Source organism: Crotalus tigris, unplaced genomic scaffold (assembly GCF_016545835.1).
Source record: "Crotalus tigris isolate CLP2741 ecotype Arizona unplaced genomic scaffold, ASM1654583v1 scf7180000017550.10884619, whole genome shotgun sequence".
In the NCBI taxonomy this organism is placed as follows: Eukaryota; Metazoa; Chordata; class Lepidosauria; order Squamata; family Viperidae; genus Crotalus; species Crotalus tigris.
This window is the reverse complement of record NW_024096468.1, coordinates 5,231,358-5,250,567: the sequence shown is the minus strand read 5'-3', so window position 1 is coordinate 5,250,567 and position 19,210 is coordinate 5,231,358. Positions and strand designations below refer to the sequence as shown.

General features: G+C 42.3%; 1 protein-coding gene across 5 annotated transcripts in view; it reads left to right on the top strand.

Annotated features, from left to right (window-relative positions):
- The window catches only part of NF1 (neurofibromin 1), a 211,016-nt gene that overhangs the window by 68,812 nt on the left and 122,994 nt on the right, over positions 1–19,210 (top strand). For 4 of the 5 annotated variants that reach the window (XM_039341252.1, XM_039341268.1, XM_039341276.1 and 1 more), the window contains exons 31-36: positions 6,210–6,272; positions 10,497–10,655; positions 12,381–12,478; positions 14,124–14,270; positions 15,493–15,639; positions 16,250–16,360. In XM_039341252.1, the coding sequence (XP_039197186.1) occupies positions 6,210–6,272; positions 10,497–10,655; positions 12,381–12,478; positions 14,124–14,270; positions 15,493–15,639; positions 16,250–16,360 (725 nt within the window). The remainder of the gene's footprint in view (positions 1–6,209; positions 6,273–10,496; positions 10,656–12,380; positions 12,479–14,123; positions 14,271–15,492; positions 15,640–16,249; positions 16,361–19,210) is intronic. The other variant, XM_039341260.1, reaches the window with a different exon arrangement.

The following is a 19,210-nucleotide window of genomic DNA, read 5'->3' as shown; positions in this document are numbered from 1 at the left end:
GAGACCTAATGAGTCAAATTTTTGGCTTCCTGGGGAGAGACGTTGGAGCCTAATTCGACGATGGAGCCCGTTTTGTTTTCTGGTGTAATTCTCACTCTTTCCAAACCTCAAGAAGCAAAGATTCCCCTTCATGGTGCTCTGATTTGGGGTGTATTCAGAAAATAGACCCTTGCTCACTTCTTAAATATTTCTGAAATAAGGGCAGACCTTCCGGCTCTGACCTTTGGAAGACAGAGGGGTGAGACTTTTCCTAAGCTTTGATGATTTTCCAGGATGCTTAGAAAGCAAGAAGAACTTGTGCAGATTTTGGTGTATGCCGTATATCGGGGGCAGGCAACCTTGGCTGTTTTATGACTCGTGGACCAACTCCCAGAATTCCTGAGCCAGCATGGCTGGCTCAGGAATTCTGGGAGTTGAAGTCCACGAGTCATAAAAGAGCCAAGGTTGCCTACCTCTGCCATATATCAGCAGTGGTTTCCTTTCTCCAGCTCAGCGTCTCTCCCAGGCATTACACAATCTCCCATATATTCACAAAATAAAGTATTCTCACTGTCTTTCTAAATATCTGGGATCTAGAACTGCAGGGAAGACGTTCACTCCTTGAAGCCAAGTCTAGAAAGAATCACTTGGAACTCATCGTTTTGCATGGAGAGGGATATGGCTAGCATATAATTGGCAGGGTGTAAACTCCTGGGGACAAGTAACCTTTTATATACCTGGAGGCTGTTTGGGATGAGAAATGCAGTGGTCATTTCCCCACAGGATTGAAGTCAAACTAAAGGTAAAGATTTCCCCTGTCCAGTCATGTCTGACTCTAGGGGGTGGTGCCCATCTCCGCTTCTTAGCCGAGGGAGCCAGCGTTGTCCAAAGACACTTCTGTGGTCATGTGGTCCATATGGCTATATGTCAGAAGCACACAGAACGCTGTTACTTTCCCACTGAAGTGGTACCTGTTTATCTACTCACATTTGCATGCTTTTGAACTGCTAGATGGGCAAGAGCGGTGAGTTACAGGAGCTCATCCTGTCAGACAGCGCTTGGGTCTTGAACCCGGGCTGTCACTTTCCAGCTGACAAGCTCAGCATTTTTAACCGCTGAGCCGTTGTGCCCCTTTGAGGTCCCCCTTTTTTGGTTCCTTTTTTGTCTGTGTGCTTTAAGACAAGACTATTAGGTGAATACAAACTGGAGAGTGGAATGCAGCTAAATTATATCTGCCCTTTTTGTAAAACAAACAAACAAACATGCAGTTGAAAAATGGCAAATCAGTGTCAAGCTTGGCAGTGTAATCTTGGTGGGCTCCTGGAGTCAAGAGTGGGTGCTGGGGGGGGGGGGGCACATGCAATTTTTTGGTCACAAGTTGGCCCAAACTTTGTAAAAAAAAAAGAAGTCCCCAATTTAAAATTCAATAACGGTTTTGTCCTACGGCCTTTTTGCCATTTCAAAATAGCAGTGGTGATTTTTTTTCCTCTAGTTTTTGCTATGCTCAGTTGGTTTGATTTTTGCTTTCCAGCAAGAAAATTCCCTGTTTAATTGTCAGCTGGTCACTTTATTAGAGTCACCAAAGTGGAATGGATTTTGGGTTATATTTGGGATGTGTCAAATGTAACCTATGTGCTAAGATGGACTTTAAAGCATGTAAAATGTTCCAAGTACAGAAGAGAAATTTCCAATATTCTAGATTTGGAACAAACATTCTTCATTTCATCATTTTGTCTCATGCTTGGGAAAAAATGGTCCATTTTAGCCAAAAAATGGCACATTGTTCTGTTTAAGTTCTGTTTACATCTTGGAACAAAATGGCTCTCTTGTTTGTTTAGTTTTGTGTACTAAAGGTTTGGGCACTACAGAAATTCCTGTATTAGATGCGGGAGCTTTTGTGTTTGTTCCTCCCAGAAGTTTTATATGTCTGAAACAGAAATAGTATGCTCAGGGGGATCATAGGACAATGGGATTATCCTATCCAAGTAGGACATGGCATAATTGAACATTTCTCTTCATAAACGCTTCCCTCTCAGAAAATGGAAGGCCTAATAATAGGCTTAACTATAGCCTTTCTTTTTAAAAACAAACAAACAAAACTTTGTTAAATTTCAACAAAAGATAAAACACAAAGAAATTGAAAAATAGGAAGTAGAAAGGCTCAGAAAAAGCAAAGTTAAAAGTGCAGAAAAAAGGGAATAGAAGAAGAATAACTTCCAGTTTTCTTTGGTACAGATACAAATATAAAACACATTAACTTCTTAATCTAAAATCGACCACAGTACAAAATGTTTTTATCATCATAAACAGTTCTGATCATCAAATCTCAAAATTACATTTTCATTTCTTTCAGTGTCATGCAAAAAAGTTCCAAAAATGATTTCCAGTGTAGATAAAGTCTTTTCTTTAATCAAACCAGTCCATTTTGTCATCCCAGCCCATTCCGTTCACTTCACCATCCATTCTTCCATTGTAGGAATTTGTAGGGCTTTCTATCTCTGTGCGTACAAAATCTCACTATTGTTGTCATATATAAAAATGAAGTCCTGTGGCTTGTTTCTTGAACTACAGCTTTTCTGTGAAGCTGGGTATGATGTTTTCGATTCAGAGGCAGAGAGTTAAAAACAGACGGGTTCTGCCTTTCGTTCAGAAAGAGAACAGCAATGGATGGTATCATATGATTCTTTTGAACACAGTAATCCAGTGCTGAAAAGAAAAGAACAAGGCATGATATACTTGGACATTAAACGTTGTCACCTCTTTTTTTCCCCTGTCTCTATTCCACCTACCCTGGGTGTAGTTTACATCATTCCAAAGACCGTGAGCTCTACCGTGAAGTGGCAGAGTAGATGTAGATGTAGGGCAGTGGTGGAGTGGGGTGGGGAACGAGGGTCCTCTTATGACTAATGCTGCAATTACAAGTAGTTCTCAACTTACTACTACAATTGAGCCCAAAATTTCTGTTGCTAAGTGAGACTGTGTTCAGTGAATTTTGCCCCATTTTATGACCTTTCTTGTCACAATTAAGTAAATCACTGCAGTTCTTAAGTTAGTAACATGGTTGTTAAGTGCATCGGGCTCCCCCATCGACTTAGCTTGTCAGAAGGTCACATAAGATGATCACATGATCCTTGGACACTGCAGTTGTCACAAGCGTTTGAATTTTGGTCACTTGGCCCTGGGATGCTGCAGCGATCCTAAGTTTGGAAAACAGTACCGTAAATGCCGGCGTACAAGGCGACCCGGCATATAAGACGACCCCCGTCTTTATAGCCGGGCCGCATTCCTAGAACGTCGTCTTATACGCCGGAAACTACCAGTATTTCCGGCGTATAAGACGACTCGGTGTATAAGACGACCCCCGTCTTTGGCGCCGATTTCAGCGCTCGCAGAAGTCGTCTTATACGCCGGCATTTACGGTAATAAGTCACTTTTTTTTTCAGTGCTGTTGTAACTTCAATCAATCACTAAACAAACTGTTGTAAGTCAAGGACTACCAGTAATTGCTTTAATTTGGCAAGATATTTGTCTATAGATGAGGAAACACAAAGGAGCCTGAGGCAGTCTCCCCTCCCCCCCCAAACAGTCTCCAAATACTGAAACAACTTTGTGTAAGAGAAAGACTGACAGAACCAGGATGGGGGTGAAAGAGGGATCATCCAGCATCACTATATGGCGTTGCTGACTGTGGAATTCTGGGAGTTGAAGTCCTCATGCCTTAAAATTGTCAAGTTTGGGAAACACTGCTATATGGGTATTGATCCTTATCTAGCTCTAACCACGTGCTCACTGAGGAATCTTCAACTGAGAAGATTCCTGTGCATAAGCTTTTAGCAACAAATAACTGTAGTTTAACCCCCACCTGTCAATCTGGTTTTTTTGTGCTTGACATTTTGACAGTATCATTTGGATGACAAAAGACTGAGATACATAGGTAGATACCCAACCCCATGATGCTGGATGACTTCGTGTAGCACCTTCATACACAGATGTTAAATAGGAGGAGGAACGTTGAACTTTGTGGCATCCCAGAAAATAGTGACCTTGAGCTAACTCTCCCCACCCCTGTCCCAGTAATGACTGGAACTGCCCTGAAAGAATGAGGAGAACCCCCACAATGCTATGCTTCCCACTTCCCTGAGCTAGCCCAGAAGGATATCACGGTTAATGGTATTAAAGATAGCTAGCAAGTTAAAAAATGTCAAGACCCAATCCTGATCCTGCCATAGGTCAACAAGTACAGTCAACACAATCTCATTCCTGAAACCTGATTGGAAGCCATGATTATTTGGAGTAATTTGTGCTAACTAATTAGTAGAGAAAAATGTGCTAACAAAACTGAACTGAAGAAGCTTCTTGGATGAGAAGCGAAAAGTCTTCAAGAAAAAAAAAACACAAAGTCCAATTGCCTTTTGAAAAAGCACCTTTGGGACAACCATGACCTGGATGACTGAGAATCACCACAGACTACTCTAACAAAACTTCTTTGTCTGAATGTTTGAATAAAGATTATAATATTCAAAGATATAACAGGATTGGCATTCCTACTATAGAGCTTTGATCACATGGTAAAGTTGATGGATGCTGGCAATGATCCAGCAGCTTGTATGGTGTTGACGTTACTTGCCTCCTAGCACTAAAGGCTCTCTCTTAAAATACCCTTGAGTTATAAGTGGAGGATGAATTGATAAACAAATGCTCTTTTACTTGGATACTTCTGGAGAACACACAGGTGTGTTGAAAGGAACGAGTGATCCTCAAGACTAGAGTTTTGAAGCTACCATTTTTCCTTATTTAGCCATTACAGCCTTTTGTCTCTAGCAAGCACTCAAAGCAATTAACTGCATTTAAAAACAAAAGCAGAATGTTAAATTTAAAAACGCACAATAAAATTAATAATGTGAATTCTAAAGTCACCAAACAAGAGGTGCATTCTATAGGCAGGGAAAACACAGGTGTAGTTCCTCTTGGCAGACCTTTGATAATGAGATCTGTATATCTTAACAACCAGATTTGTTTCTATAAAGTGAGTGCGTGTTCCTCAATTCTCGGGCCTTAAGCCAACTAAGGGCTGTGAAGGTCAGTACTGATGACTTAAGTTGGGCTTCCTAAGCAGCTAACAAGCAGCACAGCATTGCATTTTTTATTATTTTGTACAACTGCAATATTCAGTTTGTTTTAAAAGATATTTACATAAAAGTCCCTATTTCAGTATCTATAAGATTCATTGAGACCTGAGTGCACAGGTGTGGAGTTGATCTACAAATCATTAAAATACATCCAATCATTGATTTTTTTTTGTAATGAGCCTATTCCCAATCCTTGTCTGAATGTTTGAATAAAGATTATAATATCCAAAGATATAACAGGATTGGCATTCATTTTTCAACTTTGTACTGTACCATCTGAATGTATGAAAAGGTATGAAAAATACACCGAAGCAGTCCTATTTTATTATGGTTAAAATAATGTCTCTCAAGGCTTGAAAAATACTTTAGGCTTACAGCCAGTTTTGCAACTGATTGAAAAATGACTTGGTATTTATCTTCTTTTTATTGTTGTTTATTACTCAGCCAAGCTTATTCTGCTGTCTCAGCGGATGTTTTAGTAAAAGACACTGCAGAACCATAACTCTTGGGCACCACACCATTTGAGATAGCTTGTCAAAGCCTGCTGTGCAAGATTTTGTGTAGATGGATAGAGGAGCACTTTCACAAGCCTTTGCAAATTGGGGACATTAGTCTTTATTTATTTGTCCTTGGCAGCCACTTCAGCATGAATTTGTAAAATGAAAAAAACAGAAATCTATAAATTTGCTTGCTGTTTGGAAAACCCACAAGAGACAGAATAAAATGGGTGCCACCAGTTGAGCTGGGAATGCTTTTGGACAGACTATATTTAATTTTTTTGCTGGAATATATTCGGAGCAATAGAGATCCTTTTAAGTGCCTCATTAGCAGGTGCTCTTTTCGAACAACCTAACCTAGCCAGAAATAGTAGAAATGATTGGAACAACATTTGCTCGCTTACAATTTGTGACTAGATTGTGGTCACCAACCTGAAGCAGAAATTCCATCAAGCGTTCGTGTGCCCACTTCATTTTTTTGTTTGTTTGTTTCATTCTGTTACATTTGATTGTATGATTTCATGTACAGAACAACATTTTTTTTTTTTTTTTTGCTGTATGTAGTTGGTGCAGTGACTTGTTTGTGCTCATCTCTGTTCTGTAGGCAACTTGCCACTCTCTGCTGAATAAAGCTACGGTAAAAGAAAAAAAGGAAAACAAAAAAGCAGTAAGTTTTGGAGAAGTTTTATTAGCCATTTGTTTCAAAAGCACATAACGCCCTCTTTCTTTCCCCAGTTTCTGTTTTTGCTCTTCGTTCCCAAAACTCTTTCCTTCCAACCTTCTTTGACACCCATTGTCAAATCATTCTACTAATTCTGGCACTAAAAACGCTTTTAAATTGAATTAACACTCGTCTGAAGCGATGCTTGTTTCAAAAACAAAAATCTGAATGGGCCTCTTTCTTCTTCCTTTCCTTCAGAAGGAAATCTCTGCCGCTCCACAACAGCTTTCTGATAACCCTTTTTGCCAGCAGTTGCAATGCTAGGAAACAGGGGAAACTCAGAAATTAAGGACAAGGAGTGTGTTTGCCTTTATGTTAGTTGGACTGTCTAGGATAGGGGTAGGCAACCTTGGCTCTTTTATGACTCGTGGACTTCAACTCCCAGAATTCCTGAGCCAGCCATGCTGAGGAGAAAGGGAGAGGTTTCCATGCTGGCTCAGGAATTCTGGGAGTTGAAGTCCACGAGTCATAAAAGAACCAAGGTTGCCTACCCCTGGTCTAGGAAAAAAAAGAGAGAGAGAAAAAACCCCACCTATCCTAAAGAGATTTTGGTATCCTTTCATTTTTCCTTGATGGCATTGAAGAGGCCACCCAGGAAAATACAGGGATTTTATAGAGCAGTGGTGGCGAACTTATGGCACACGTGCCAGAGGCAGCCCTCGGAGCCCTCTCTGTGGGCACACGTGCCATTGCCCCAGCCTTGCCTCCCCCCGCAACCCCCTCCTCACCAGCAGCCCCCCTGGAGGAGAGTCGCCCCCGAACGTTGCCCATGCAGAACAGCGCAACTAAGGACATGGCAACCAGGCAAGTGTAGAAAAGACTCTGCCCTCATACTCCATTGTACACAGTTGATGCTGCAGGGTGCGAGCAGAGGGCGTGGCGGGGCAGGCCCCGAAGGTGGTGAGTGGCCCTGCGGGCTGGCGGGGCAGGGGCGGAGTGGGGGCAGGCCAGGGAGTGGAGCAGAAGTGGGGCCAGTTTTTGGGCACTCGGCCTCTAAAAGGTTTGCCATCACTGTTATAGAGCTTATCAAAACATGAGCAGCAGCAAGTGGGGAGGGGAATGTGGATTATGAAGCGTGTGTCAGATAAAGAGGACCTTGTTGTTATGAGAATTGTGTGGATGCATGGTTAGTGCATGTTTCAAAGATAATGTTTTCTGAAGGAACCAATTCTCAAAGCTGGAAAGGAGTGGGGGAGAACACTGTAGTAGTAAAGCATGACTGCGCCAGTTACAGGTAGTTCTCAACTTACGACCACAACCGGGACCAGAATTTCCACTTCTAAGCAAGATAGTTGTTAAGTGAGTCACACTCGATTTTGTGACCTTTTTTTGCCATGGTTGCTAAGCAGATCACTGCGGCTGTTAAACAAATCATGAGGTCGTTATGTGAATCTGGCTTCCCCCGTTGACTTTGCTTGTCAAAAGCTGGCTGGGAAAGTCACAAACAGTGATCACGTGACCCCCGGGACATCGCAACCATTATAAATACATGCTGGTTGCCAAGCGCCCAAATTTTGTTCACACGCCCGTGGCCATACTGCAACTGTTGTAAGTGCGAGGACCAGTTGCAAGTCACTTTTTTTAGTGCTGTCGTAACTTCGAACGGTTGCTAAACAAATGGTTGTAAGTCAAGGACTACCTATACTCATTTTTTCTCTTATCAGTTTGGTGAGGTGGAGTAGAGCAGGGGTCCCCAAGGGGCTTGCAACTGGGCCATGGAAGTGGCTGGTGAGCACATACATGTGCACACACATCCTCACTTTTGTGAGCAGCTGGTGAGCGTGTGCATGGGCACTCGGTTTGCTGAGCAGCAGGCTCGCATGCACGCTGCTCGTGTAGATGGAGCTGCGGTCACACATGTGTTAGTTAGTTCAGAACTAAAGAAGCTTCTTGGATGAGAAGTGAACTGTCTCCAAGGAAAAACAAAGTAAGTCCAGTTGCCTTTTGAAAAAACATCTTTGGGACAGCCGTGACCTGGATGACTGAGAATCTCCATAGATGTAATGATATGGAAGATCCAACAAGATTTTGGTTTTGAGGGGTGGGGGGAGTGGGGGCACCACATGGCCACCTGGATTCTTTGTATGGAGGAGGCTCCTCAATACCAGTTCTGATAGGTTTTCATTAGTATCATGGATTCTGAGTTTGTTTATTTATTTTCTCCCTGTGGTTCTTCCTGTGCCCCAATTCAATAAGTCAAGGTAGGAAAAGAGTGTTGCCTGTTTAGCTCATGTTTCTTGCTTGCCAAAATGTTCTCTGGGTTAAACAAGGCCCACAATTTGCTTTTGACTTCTAGGTTGACTTTTACATTTGGGCCATCTTCTCTAACCCTTTATGAATTGTCAGGTTGTGATCCAGAGATGCCATTTACTGAAAATTGCCAGTCCATTAGAAGTCCGTATTTTAGCCCTATCCTTTTGTCAAAGTGGAGCTCTGTTCCTTAGCATTAAACCGATCTTTTGCAATCCCCAAGCCTTTGGATAGTGTTTTGAATTCTGTTGAGTTATTGAGCTCATTTTTCTCTGAATTAGCAGAGCAGTTCTATACTTCTATTAAATTTGAAGAATTCTCAGTCTGGCTGGTCTTTGGATAGGTGATAACACAAAAGTGTGCCACCTTGAGGCATGGAAAGAAAGGCAGGGATAGATAGTAATGTGTCTACGGATACTTCTTTGTATGTCCCGGAGCTGAAATGCAACTAACGTGGACTATCCATTCTTTGCATAAATTGCAACCAACGTGGGCTATCTACCGTATATTCTGGCGTATAAGGCGACCCGGCGTATAAAACGACCCCTGTCTTCAGCACCGAGTCGCATGCCTAGAAAGTCGTCTTATACGCCGGAAACTACCGTTATCTCCAGCGTATAAGACGACTTGACGTATAAGACGATCCCCGCCTTCGGCGCCAATTTTAAAGCTTGCGAAAGTCATCTTATACGCTGGAAAGTACGGTATTCTTTTCACAAAGTCTGTTTTTGCATAAGAATTCTTCACAGTGGTTCTTGTTATACATATAATGGGAACGGGGTGGGGGTGGGCTTTTATTCTGAATACTTACCTACAGGGACTCATGGAAGCTAAGATCAGAAACCAGAATCCCATCGTAAGAGAGTAGCAAGCTCTTAAGCTTGAAAGTCATTTATGCCTTTCCAGATCATCTTTGATTGGAGTTGCTCTTTTGAGACCCAAAGTGTTCCAGAAGGATTCAGGGTAGAAGAAAATTGTTTGAATATATTTGTTCTGATCCTTTCCCCTTCTCTCCTTGGTCTTCTGTAAAGAAACCCACCCAGAATCGTATTAGTGAGATGGGTGGCATAGAAATTTAATAAATAAATTAATGAGCGGTCCTTGGTGTTCTTTGAGTTTAGTTGTTTTATTGCAGATGTTTCATTATCAAACTAAGTAACATCAGTGCTACCTAGTTTGGTAATGAAACATCTGCAAGAAAACAACCAAGCTCAGAGAACACCAAAGATCCCTAATTTCAACCCTGAGGTACAGTTATTCTCCTCTATTGACAGACAGACAGACAGACTGACTGACTGACTGACTTTCTTATCTGTAAATGCAGTTATTCTCCCACATGAGGGAGTACCATTTCGTGTGGCTATCTTTTTCACAGAGGATATATGTAGTTTTTTTTTTTTAACGAATGGGTGATTTTCATTCATGTTTTGTTGAAAGCTGTTGCTATGAGATTCATTCTCTGGTGCTTTAATTGTTATGAACCAAATGAGTTAGTCAATTGGCTCTATTAGTGAAGGTTGTTTTCATCAGAATTTTAAAATACTGGCTTGAATATAGAGTAGCTTTTCCTATTAGTATATTTTGAAATAGCTTCTTAGTTTCATTCTAGGAGATATGAAGTGCTGGCTTCACTGTAAGATGTTTGTGTGTGTGTGTATGAAAGAGAATGTAACCCCTGTTGTTAAATCATGCCTTGTCTATACTATTATCAATAACTCTTTCTTCCTTTCCTCCTTATAACAATTTGGCTCTTGCCTCTGGAACCTGTTTAACATGGAAGCCATTTGGTTACTTGTCTAGTGTCATTCTGAACCAGTGACATGTCAGGCAGAGTTGGCTCAAGTATTCTCCTCTATTAATCTGGCTTTTTATCCTACATTTAAATGACGGTTTTCTTAATGTCCACCCTGTGCTATTTAGGTCGTCAGCCAACGGTTTCCTCAGAATAGCATTGGAGCAGTTGGGAGCGCCATGTTCTTGAGATTCATTAATCCAGCTATTGTGTCTCCATATGAGGCTGGCATACTGGATAAGAAGCCTCCACCAAGAATCGAAAGGGGTCTGAAGTTAATGTCAAAGGTGAAAAACAGTGTTTCTTTTATGCTGGATGGCGGGGAATAGCCAGAGTATGATGATGATGATGGAACTGGGTTTATGGAAGAGTTAAAATAAATGGTTTAAGAGATGGCAACCTGCATGCAGCTCTGAGGATTTGGGTATGATTCTTGGAGCCCCTCCAAAAGTTGACACAGGTTGTAATTGTAATAGAAGTGAAAAATTATTAAATGTAGGAGGAATAATTATACTATATATTCAGCTTTATTAACGATAGATCATTCAACAGAAATTAAACTCAAATATAGTTTGCCTCAAGCTTAAGGTCTAGACTACAGGTAGTCCTCAGGTTACGATTGTTCACTAAGTGACCAGTCAAAGTTATAATGGTACTGAACGAGGGGGATTTACAACTGGTCCTTGACGTTCTGGCCATCGCAACATCCTTTAGTCACATGATCCTCATTTACAACCTTCCCTGTTGGCTTCTCATAGGCAGAGTCAATGGGGAAGCTGGCAGGAAATTGTTAATTGCTCCTTGAAGTCACTCCCACTGCTTTTTCTCCCAAGATGTTCCTTGATGCCATGGGGATCTCATACTCCATAGCACCTACATGCCTGTACTCCATAGCACTTCCCCATGTCACCTACCTGCACACACTCTGTAGCACCAGACTGCGGCACCTGCCTATCTAGCAATAACAATAGCACTTAGACTCATGGTATAGGGACCTCCAAGATCCCTTCCAACTCTGTTATTCTATTCTGTTCTGTTCTGTTCTGTGCTATTCCTATTCTATTTCTATTCTATTCTATTCTATTCTATTCTATTCTATTCTATTCTATTCTATTCTATTCTATTCTATTCTATTCTATTCTATTCTATTCTATTCTGCTTCATAGTGCTTTACAGCACCCTCTTAGCAGTTTACAGAGTCAGCATCTTGCCCCCAACATTCTGGGTCCATATTTTACTGACCTTGGAAGGATCAGGATCAAACTCCTGGCAGTGGGCAGAGTTAGCCTACAATATTGCATTCTAACCACTGTGCCACCATGGCTCCTGCTTGATCTTTGTAGCACTGCCTACAATACCCATCCACCTGTAGTTCTTGTCTGCTGGCTCACTTGCCTGGGTGCGATTTCAGTACCTTTTTCCATGTTGCAGTCACCTGAGGTCCTTGCTTAACAACGGCAAAAGGGACTTCAGAGATTGCCATCATTAAGAGATCCATTCACATGATGTTATACTTTACAACCGCATCACTTAGTAATGGAAATTCTGGTCCCACCTGCTGACATAACCTGGGGATCACCTTTACAGCCCTGGCATGCACTGAAGTATGCTGCTTTGGCCAAACAAACATTCCAATTTTAAGGCCTGCCTGCATAATCAAACATTCACCAATCAAGTGCAGATTCCGTTGTGTTGAACTTTGACAGGCCCCTAAGCAGTTGATTGTTTTCCCTTCTGACAAGTGATGTTGGGAGTCCAGTACATGGGATAAGCATCAGATTGAGGCAGGCTGCTTTTAACTAGTGTAGCTGTGCTAGCCAGAAGGTGTTTTAGGAGAAATGGGCATTTGATGAAATTTCATTGTTATGCCGATGCATCCGGTTACATTCATACTACGAAATATCTTAGATTAGAACAAATCTTCTGCAATACTTTGCATGAAATTCCAGAAAGGAAACTTCTGCAGCTGCGGTTCGCATGGCTCACTCACTCCGTTGGTTTCTTTTGCTCAGGTACTTCAGAGCATCGCTAACCATGTCTTGTTTACAAAGGAGGAACACATGCGGCCTTTTAACGACTTTGTGAAAAGCAATTTTGATGCTGCAAGAAGGTGAGCCAGTAAGAGTGTTGATTTCTTTGAAGCAAGTTTTGTCTGTATAGTTTTTAAGCCAGAATTAGAGTACAAGCTTGAGGCAGGTAGTGAGTTCCAGCACACAGCATTTGAATACCACTGACATTGACAAAATCACTGTCAGTCAGTTGCAAAGGGCAGCTTTACTGGGAACAGCTTCCATCTTAGGGGGATACTTTTAATATCATCAAACAACATCTGCTTTGCCCAGGTCTTTGGGATGAATAAAAATGCCAAGTCCAATCTAAACATGTAGCTGACTAAGTGATCAAACATAATAATGACACCCCAAATTTTACATTAGGGGACTGGAGACTAAAACATAAGGAACAGTTGCTGGAATTGGGTATGTCTAGTTTAATGAAGAAAAGGACGAGGGGGGACATGATAGCAATGTTCCAGTATCTCAGGGGTTGCCACAAAGAAGAGGGAGTCAAGCTATTCTCCAAAGCTCCTGAAGGCAGGACAAGAAGCAATGGATGGAAACTAATCAAGGAGAGAAGCAACCTAGAACTAAGGAGAAACTTCCTGACAGAACAATCAGTGGAACAACCTGCCTCCAGAAGTGGTGAATGCTCCAACACTGGAAGTTTTTAAGAAGAGGCTGGATAGCCATTTGTCTGAAATGATATAGCGTTTCCTGCCTGAGCAGGGGGTTGGACTAGATGACCTCCAAGGTCCCTTCCAATGATGATGATGATGACTATTATTATTATTTATTTTTGTTGATTAGAAAGACAAAAAGTCTGGATAATGGACATTGTAGTACCTGGAGACATGAGATGGAGAGAAGTATAAATACAAAAACTTGCAAAAAGAAGTAGAGTGATTATGGCAATAGAAAGCAAAGATAGTGCCAGTAATATAATAGGTGCCTGGGATGCAATCCCAAAACAATTGGAGCACCACTTGAACACTATTTTTATTGACAAAATCACTTTCAGTCAATTGCAAAAGGCAGTTTTATTTGTAACATCTTACATCCTTTAACAAGATTAAACATCAACATCTGCCTATCCCAGGTCATTGGGAAGGACTTGATAGGTGGATAACAATGCTAAATCCAGTTTAAACATCTAGCTGACAGTGTCACCAACCATTGTATTGATAAATAGGCCCAGAATATATGTGGATGATCCTAGTCTACAGAATTCTTTAGCTGTGGAGGTTTTAAAGAGAGATTGCAAGCATTGGTGAAGAGGGAAAATTCTTCTCGGTGCTATTGGCCAATGGAATATCCAGATGCCCCTAAAAGTTAGATGCATGGAAAGAACTATTGGGTGGGAGGGCTTTACCTTCAGAATTTACTTATCGGCTTCCTGAGGGTTTTTTTTTTTTTTTTTTTTAGGAAGCAGGATGATGATTAATAGATAAACATTTTGGTCTAACACAGGTGCCTTTACATGCTTTAAAAATGGTATAGAGTCTCTGTTTGAGCAGGGGGTTGGACTAGAAGATCTTCAAGGTCCTTTCCAACTCTGTTAAAAAGAAGTTGAGTTGGTTAGTTTACATGACTGACTTCTGTTGGAAAAGTCCTGATGCTGAGTCCTAGTAATCCATATCTGTCCTGTTGGTGGAAGATGTTTTGATAAGAAAGGGCACAACGTCTTTTCTTTCCCTGTAGGTTTTTCCTTGACATTGCCTCAGATTGTCCAGCTAGTGATACAGTCAATCACAGCCTCTCTTTCATCAGTGACGGCAACGTGCTTGCACTACATCGTTTGCTGTGGAACAATCAAGAGAAGATTGGGCAGTACCTTTCCAGCAACAGGTAATAGTACGTGACTAGGGGGTAAAAAGGTTGAGAAATAGCAATGGCACTTAGATTTGTATACCACTTCACAGTGCTTTACAGCCCCCTCTAGGCGGTTTACAGAGTCAGCCTATTTCCCCCCAACAATCTGGCTCCTCATTTTACCGACCTCGGAAGGATGGAAGGTGGAGTCAATCTTGAGCCGGTGAGAATTGCACTGCCAAAGTGCGGGCAGCCGGCAGTCCGCAGAAGTAGCCTGCAGTATTGCATTCTAACCATTGCACCTCCATGGCTCATGGACATAATGCATATAAAAATAAAAGTTTCACTAAATCAACAGAGAATTTACAGTTGTGATAACATTACAATTAATTATTTAATTGATTCATTGAATATATACAACTAAAAAGTCTTATCTTGAAAAATAATTATACATTACTATAAAGTGCTAAAGTTCGTTAGGAGATGGGTGGCAAATACAGTAAATTCAGTCAATCAATAAGCCAATAGTACTTGAGCATAGAGCAGACCCAAAGTGTAGATAAGATGGAGTAGATTGTACCCTGCGGGAGGTTTGGGCAATCTTTAACTGAGAGGAAGAACATTTGAATTTTTGAACAAAAATGTAACATGCAGTGGGACTTAGTGGTTCTTATACATCAATAAATCTTGGAATGGAGGAGGAAGAGTTGCCATTTAATACTAGAAATGTGGCCTCTAGATATAGTGAATAAGCGAGTTTTTAGTGTTTTTTAAACTACAGAAATAGTATTTTGCATGCTATAAGTATTTGCTTCAGCAGTGTTTCTCAGTCTTAGCAACTTTAAGCTTTGTGGACTTTAATTCCCAGAATTCCATGCTGGCTGGGGAATTCTATGAGTTGAAGTCCACACATCTTAAAATTGCTAAGACTGAAAACTCTGATTTACAGTACAGGTAGTCCTAGACCAGGGGTAGGCAACCTTGGCTCTTTTATGACTCGTGGACTTCAACTCCTGGAATTCCTGAGCAAGCCATGCATGCTCAGGAATTCCGGGAGTTGAAGTCCACGAGTCATAAAAGAGCCAAGGTTGCCTACCCCTGTCCTATACATACAATTGGTTGACCCCCCCCCCCAAAAAAAAATTATTGTCACAAGTCAAGGACTACCCGTATAACATCTAGTTGTCTACAGCAACTTGCAGATTGATAAACATATCCGTCAAGGTTTTTATATCCCTAAATTGTGATCATCCTCTAGGGATCACAAGGCTGTTGGAAGGCGACCATTTGACAAGATGGCAACTTTGCTTGCATACCTGGGTCCTCCTGAACACAAACCAGTGGCAGACACGCAGTGGTCCAGTATAAACCTCACTAGTTCCAAGTTTGAGGAATTTATGACAAGGTAAATGAATCCAAATGTTTGCTGGCCTGTTGTGATTTAATGATCTCTGCAGGGATGGGCAAAGTATTTCTTCCTAGATGTTAAATTTGAACTCTCAACAGCCAAGCCCCCCCCCAGCACAAATGATATAAATGGATGCAATTAACATCTTTTATAGATTCAACTGATACCTGAGGTTAATGTACCATTCATTCCTTGAATGCTATTGTAATTTTATTTAGATTCTTAACCATTAAGTGGGAAGCTAGTGTGTTGCAAAGCAAGCAAGCATCTTTAATTCCAAGGATCCTTTGGGGATCAATTCCTAGCAGAATTCTTAGAAAGTGAAAAAGGGTAGCTGGCTACAACAGAATATTATCTGTGGAAGCTGACTCACTTTGCCCCCAAAACCATGATAGGGGAGGGGGAAGATGCATCTTGGAAAATTAAAGAGATTAGCAAGAAGCAGCACCAGCAGAAGCCTTCATATCTATGTTTGCCCTGGCCACCGTTTTGTGGGAGTTCAGTGACTTGTAATTCTAAATAGATCCACTAGCCACAAAGTTTAGGGAATCTCTGACAGTCACAAAAGGGTAAATTGCTGCTTTCCTGCCTCTATTCGTGTCCTTAGGCACCAAGTACATGAGAAAGAAGAATTCAAAGCCTTGAAAACCCTCAACATTTTTTACCAAGCTGGGACGACAAAAGCTGGCAATCCTGTCTTCTATTACATTGCTCGCCGGTAAAACAGTTTTCTGTTCTACTTTAAACGCGACTACTGAGAGTTGTAGGACATATAGGTCCAGCTTTTGCTTTGCTTTGAGCAGTGACAATTGTTTTGCCCTTTTGCGGTATTTTTTGGGTACTCTGAAAGGCGTAGCAAGATGAGGTGTGCGTAACGGTAGTCCTCGACTTACAGCTGTTCATTTAGCAACCATTTGAATTTGCAGTGGCACTAAAAAAAGCGACTTACAAGTGGTTTTTGCAGTTGTGAGCATCACAGCATCCCTGTGGTCTCGTGATCAAAATTTGGAGGCTTCACTGAACTACCACACGATTCTCTTAACAACTGGAGGGATTTATATATTATTATTATTATTATTTACAAAAATGGTTATAAAATTGGGCACAGTTCACCTAACAACCGCATTCTGGTCCAGATTGTGGTCGTAAGTCAAGGACTCCCAATATGTTTGTACACAAAAGTGTACTGTCAAGCGTTTGCAATATTAGCTGTGAGGAACATTATTTGCCATTATCTGGTGGCTTTTTTTTGCTGAGGCGCATATTTTGTTTGAGGGACTCTGTGTGTATGTATATGGCGGGGTAGCCCATTTCTTTCAAAACGACATGTACTTTGGGCACCAAGGACCCGGTTCTGTGGAGAGAGATTTTTCCGCAGACTGGAGGGGACGTAGGATGGTGCCTGCTTGTTTGCACGGCCCAGTTGCTGGCATGCTGCAGACTGGTGCCGATTCATGGGCCCGGGGTTGGGGATCTCTGCCTTAAGTTGTACTTTTTATGATGAAACTTACACATAATATCTAGAGCAGTGGTTCTCAACCTTTTTAATGCCGCGACCCCCAACCAGTCGTAAGTCGAGGACTACTCAACCGGTCGTAAGTCGAGGACTACTCAACTGGTGCAGCACCGTTTGCAGAATGGGACTTTTGGCGGGCTCAGCAGGGCAGAGACAGCCTGGACAATTCCTATTGGCTTTTGAAAGCCAATAGAATTAGACTCTATTCAAGAGAGTCTATTCTATTGGCTTTCAAAAGCCAATAGAAGAAAAGGGAGTAGCACAGCTAAGGAAAAGGGGGGAAAAATGGCGGACTGCGTTGTTTGGCGACCTCCGTGAAATGGTCGTTCGACCCCAAATGGGGTCCCGACCCACAGGCTGAGAACCCCTGATCTAGAGCAAGAAGAAAACCTAACTGCTTTTGTGGTGATATAATTAAAAACAAAAATTATCGTCCGTGTCAAAAAACCAGTTTTATTTTCAGGTAGTCCTCACTTAACAATTGCTCGCTTGTTCGAAGTTACAGCAGACCCTTAAAAGCTACTTACGACCCGGTCCCAAAGTTACGGCTGCTGCAGCTGTTACAACTGACCGCAGGAACACTGCAGCCTCCCCCCTGCCCATCTCCTTCCCCCATCCCCTATGCTGGGTCCCCACTTCCTCCTCCTCCTCACTTACTTTTTGTAGGTCTCCGGAGTTCAGGAGGTCGGGGTAGGGAAGGAGACCATTCAATTGTGGCTGCTCGGAAAATGGCGGCCGTTGTGGGATGGTGCTGCGATTCCAGCAACAGCTTTGCTTTGTGAATGTGATCCCTGCAGGATTCCGCAGCATCAGCGAGCAAAGCAGGGCACTCCATTGCTGGTAGTCCAAGCAGGCACTTCTGTGATGGTTTGTACAGCTGCAAACCACTGGTGGGACACATGGCCCCCTCCTGGGAGTGTCCGCTCGGCAAGTGGTGGCTGCTTGTGAGATGGTACCGCAATTCCAGCAATTGAGAAGCTTGCTTTGCTAACATGAGCAAAGCCAAGCAGGCTGTTCTGTTGTTGCAATTGCGATGGCATCTCACAAGCGTCAGTCATTTTCCAAGCGAGCGCTTCCAGGATCGTGCCACATGGCCACCCAACAAAAGGATCTGTTCTGCTTCCCTAACATGGTCTTTACAGCGCTGCAGAAAGCAGCAGCAGAGCTCTGGCGGTTTTCAAAAGGTAAGTGTGGGATAGGGGTGGGGAGGAGGCCCAAATCCTGTGGGGACCTGGTGGGGGGCAAAGGCCTGCAGGGAACTGGGCAGGGGGGCTGAAAGGCCTGTCGGGACCAGCAGGGGGAGGGGAAATAGGTCCAAAGATTGTGGGGACTCTGAGGGGTGGGAAGCAGATCACAGGCTGTTTCAGGGTGGGGAGAGCCTCGGGAGCCTTCCAGGGTCTCCCCTATCCTGGAGGCATCCCCGTGATCCACTTAACCTGTGTGTTCGTTTAACAACCGCCTCAAGGCAGAGCAGGAGGTGGGGTTCATTAAGCGAGGCACTCTTGCTTAACACCAGTCACCATTTGCAACTGTAATGAGCATGCTCTATTACGGTTGTAAGTCAAGGACCACCTGCCCTATCCTGTCACATAGATTTCTACGAAATAACATGCTGCTGTAGTTGTACGTGGCAAACATGATCTGTACTAGGCTTACATATATATTATTATTGGGAATGTATTGTAAGTTTTTAATGTTTAATAAAAGTACAGGTAATCCTTGACTTAACAACAGTTTATTTAGTGACCATTCAAAGTTACAACAGCACTGAAAAGGACGTATCATTTTTCACACTTTGTAGCATCTCCATGCTCATGTGGTCAAAATTCAGATGCTTAGCAACCGATATGTATTTATGACGGTTGCGGTGTCCCAAGGTCACGTGATCACCTTTTGCACCCTTTTGACAAGCAAAATCAAGGGGGAAGGCAGATTCACCTAAGAACCGTGTTACTAACTTATCAACTGCAGTAATTCATTTAACACTGTGGCAAGAGAGGTTATAAAATGGGGCAAAACTCATTTCACAAATGTCTCACTTACCAACAGAAA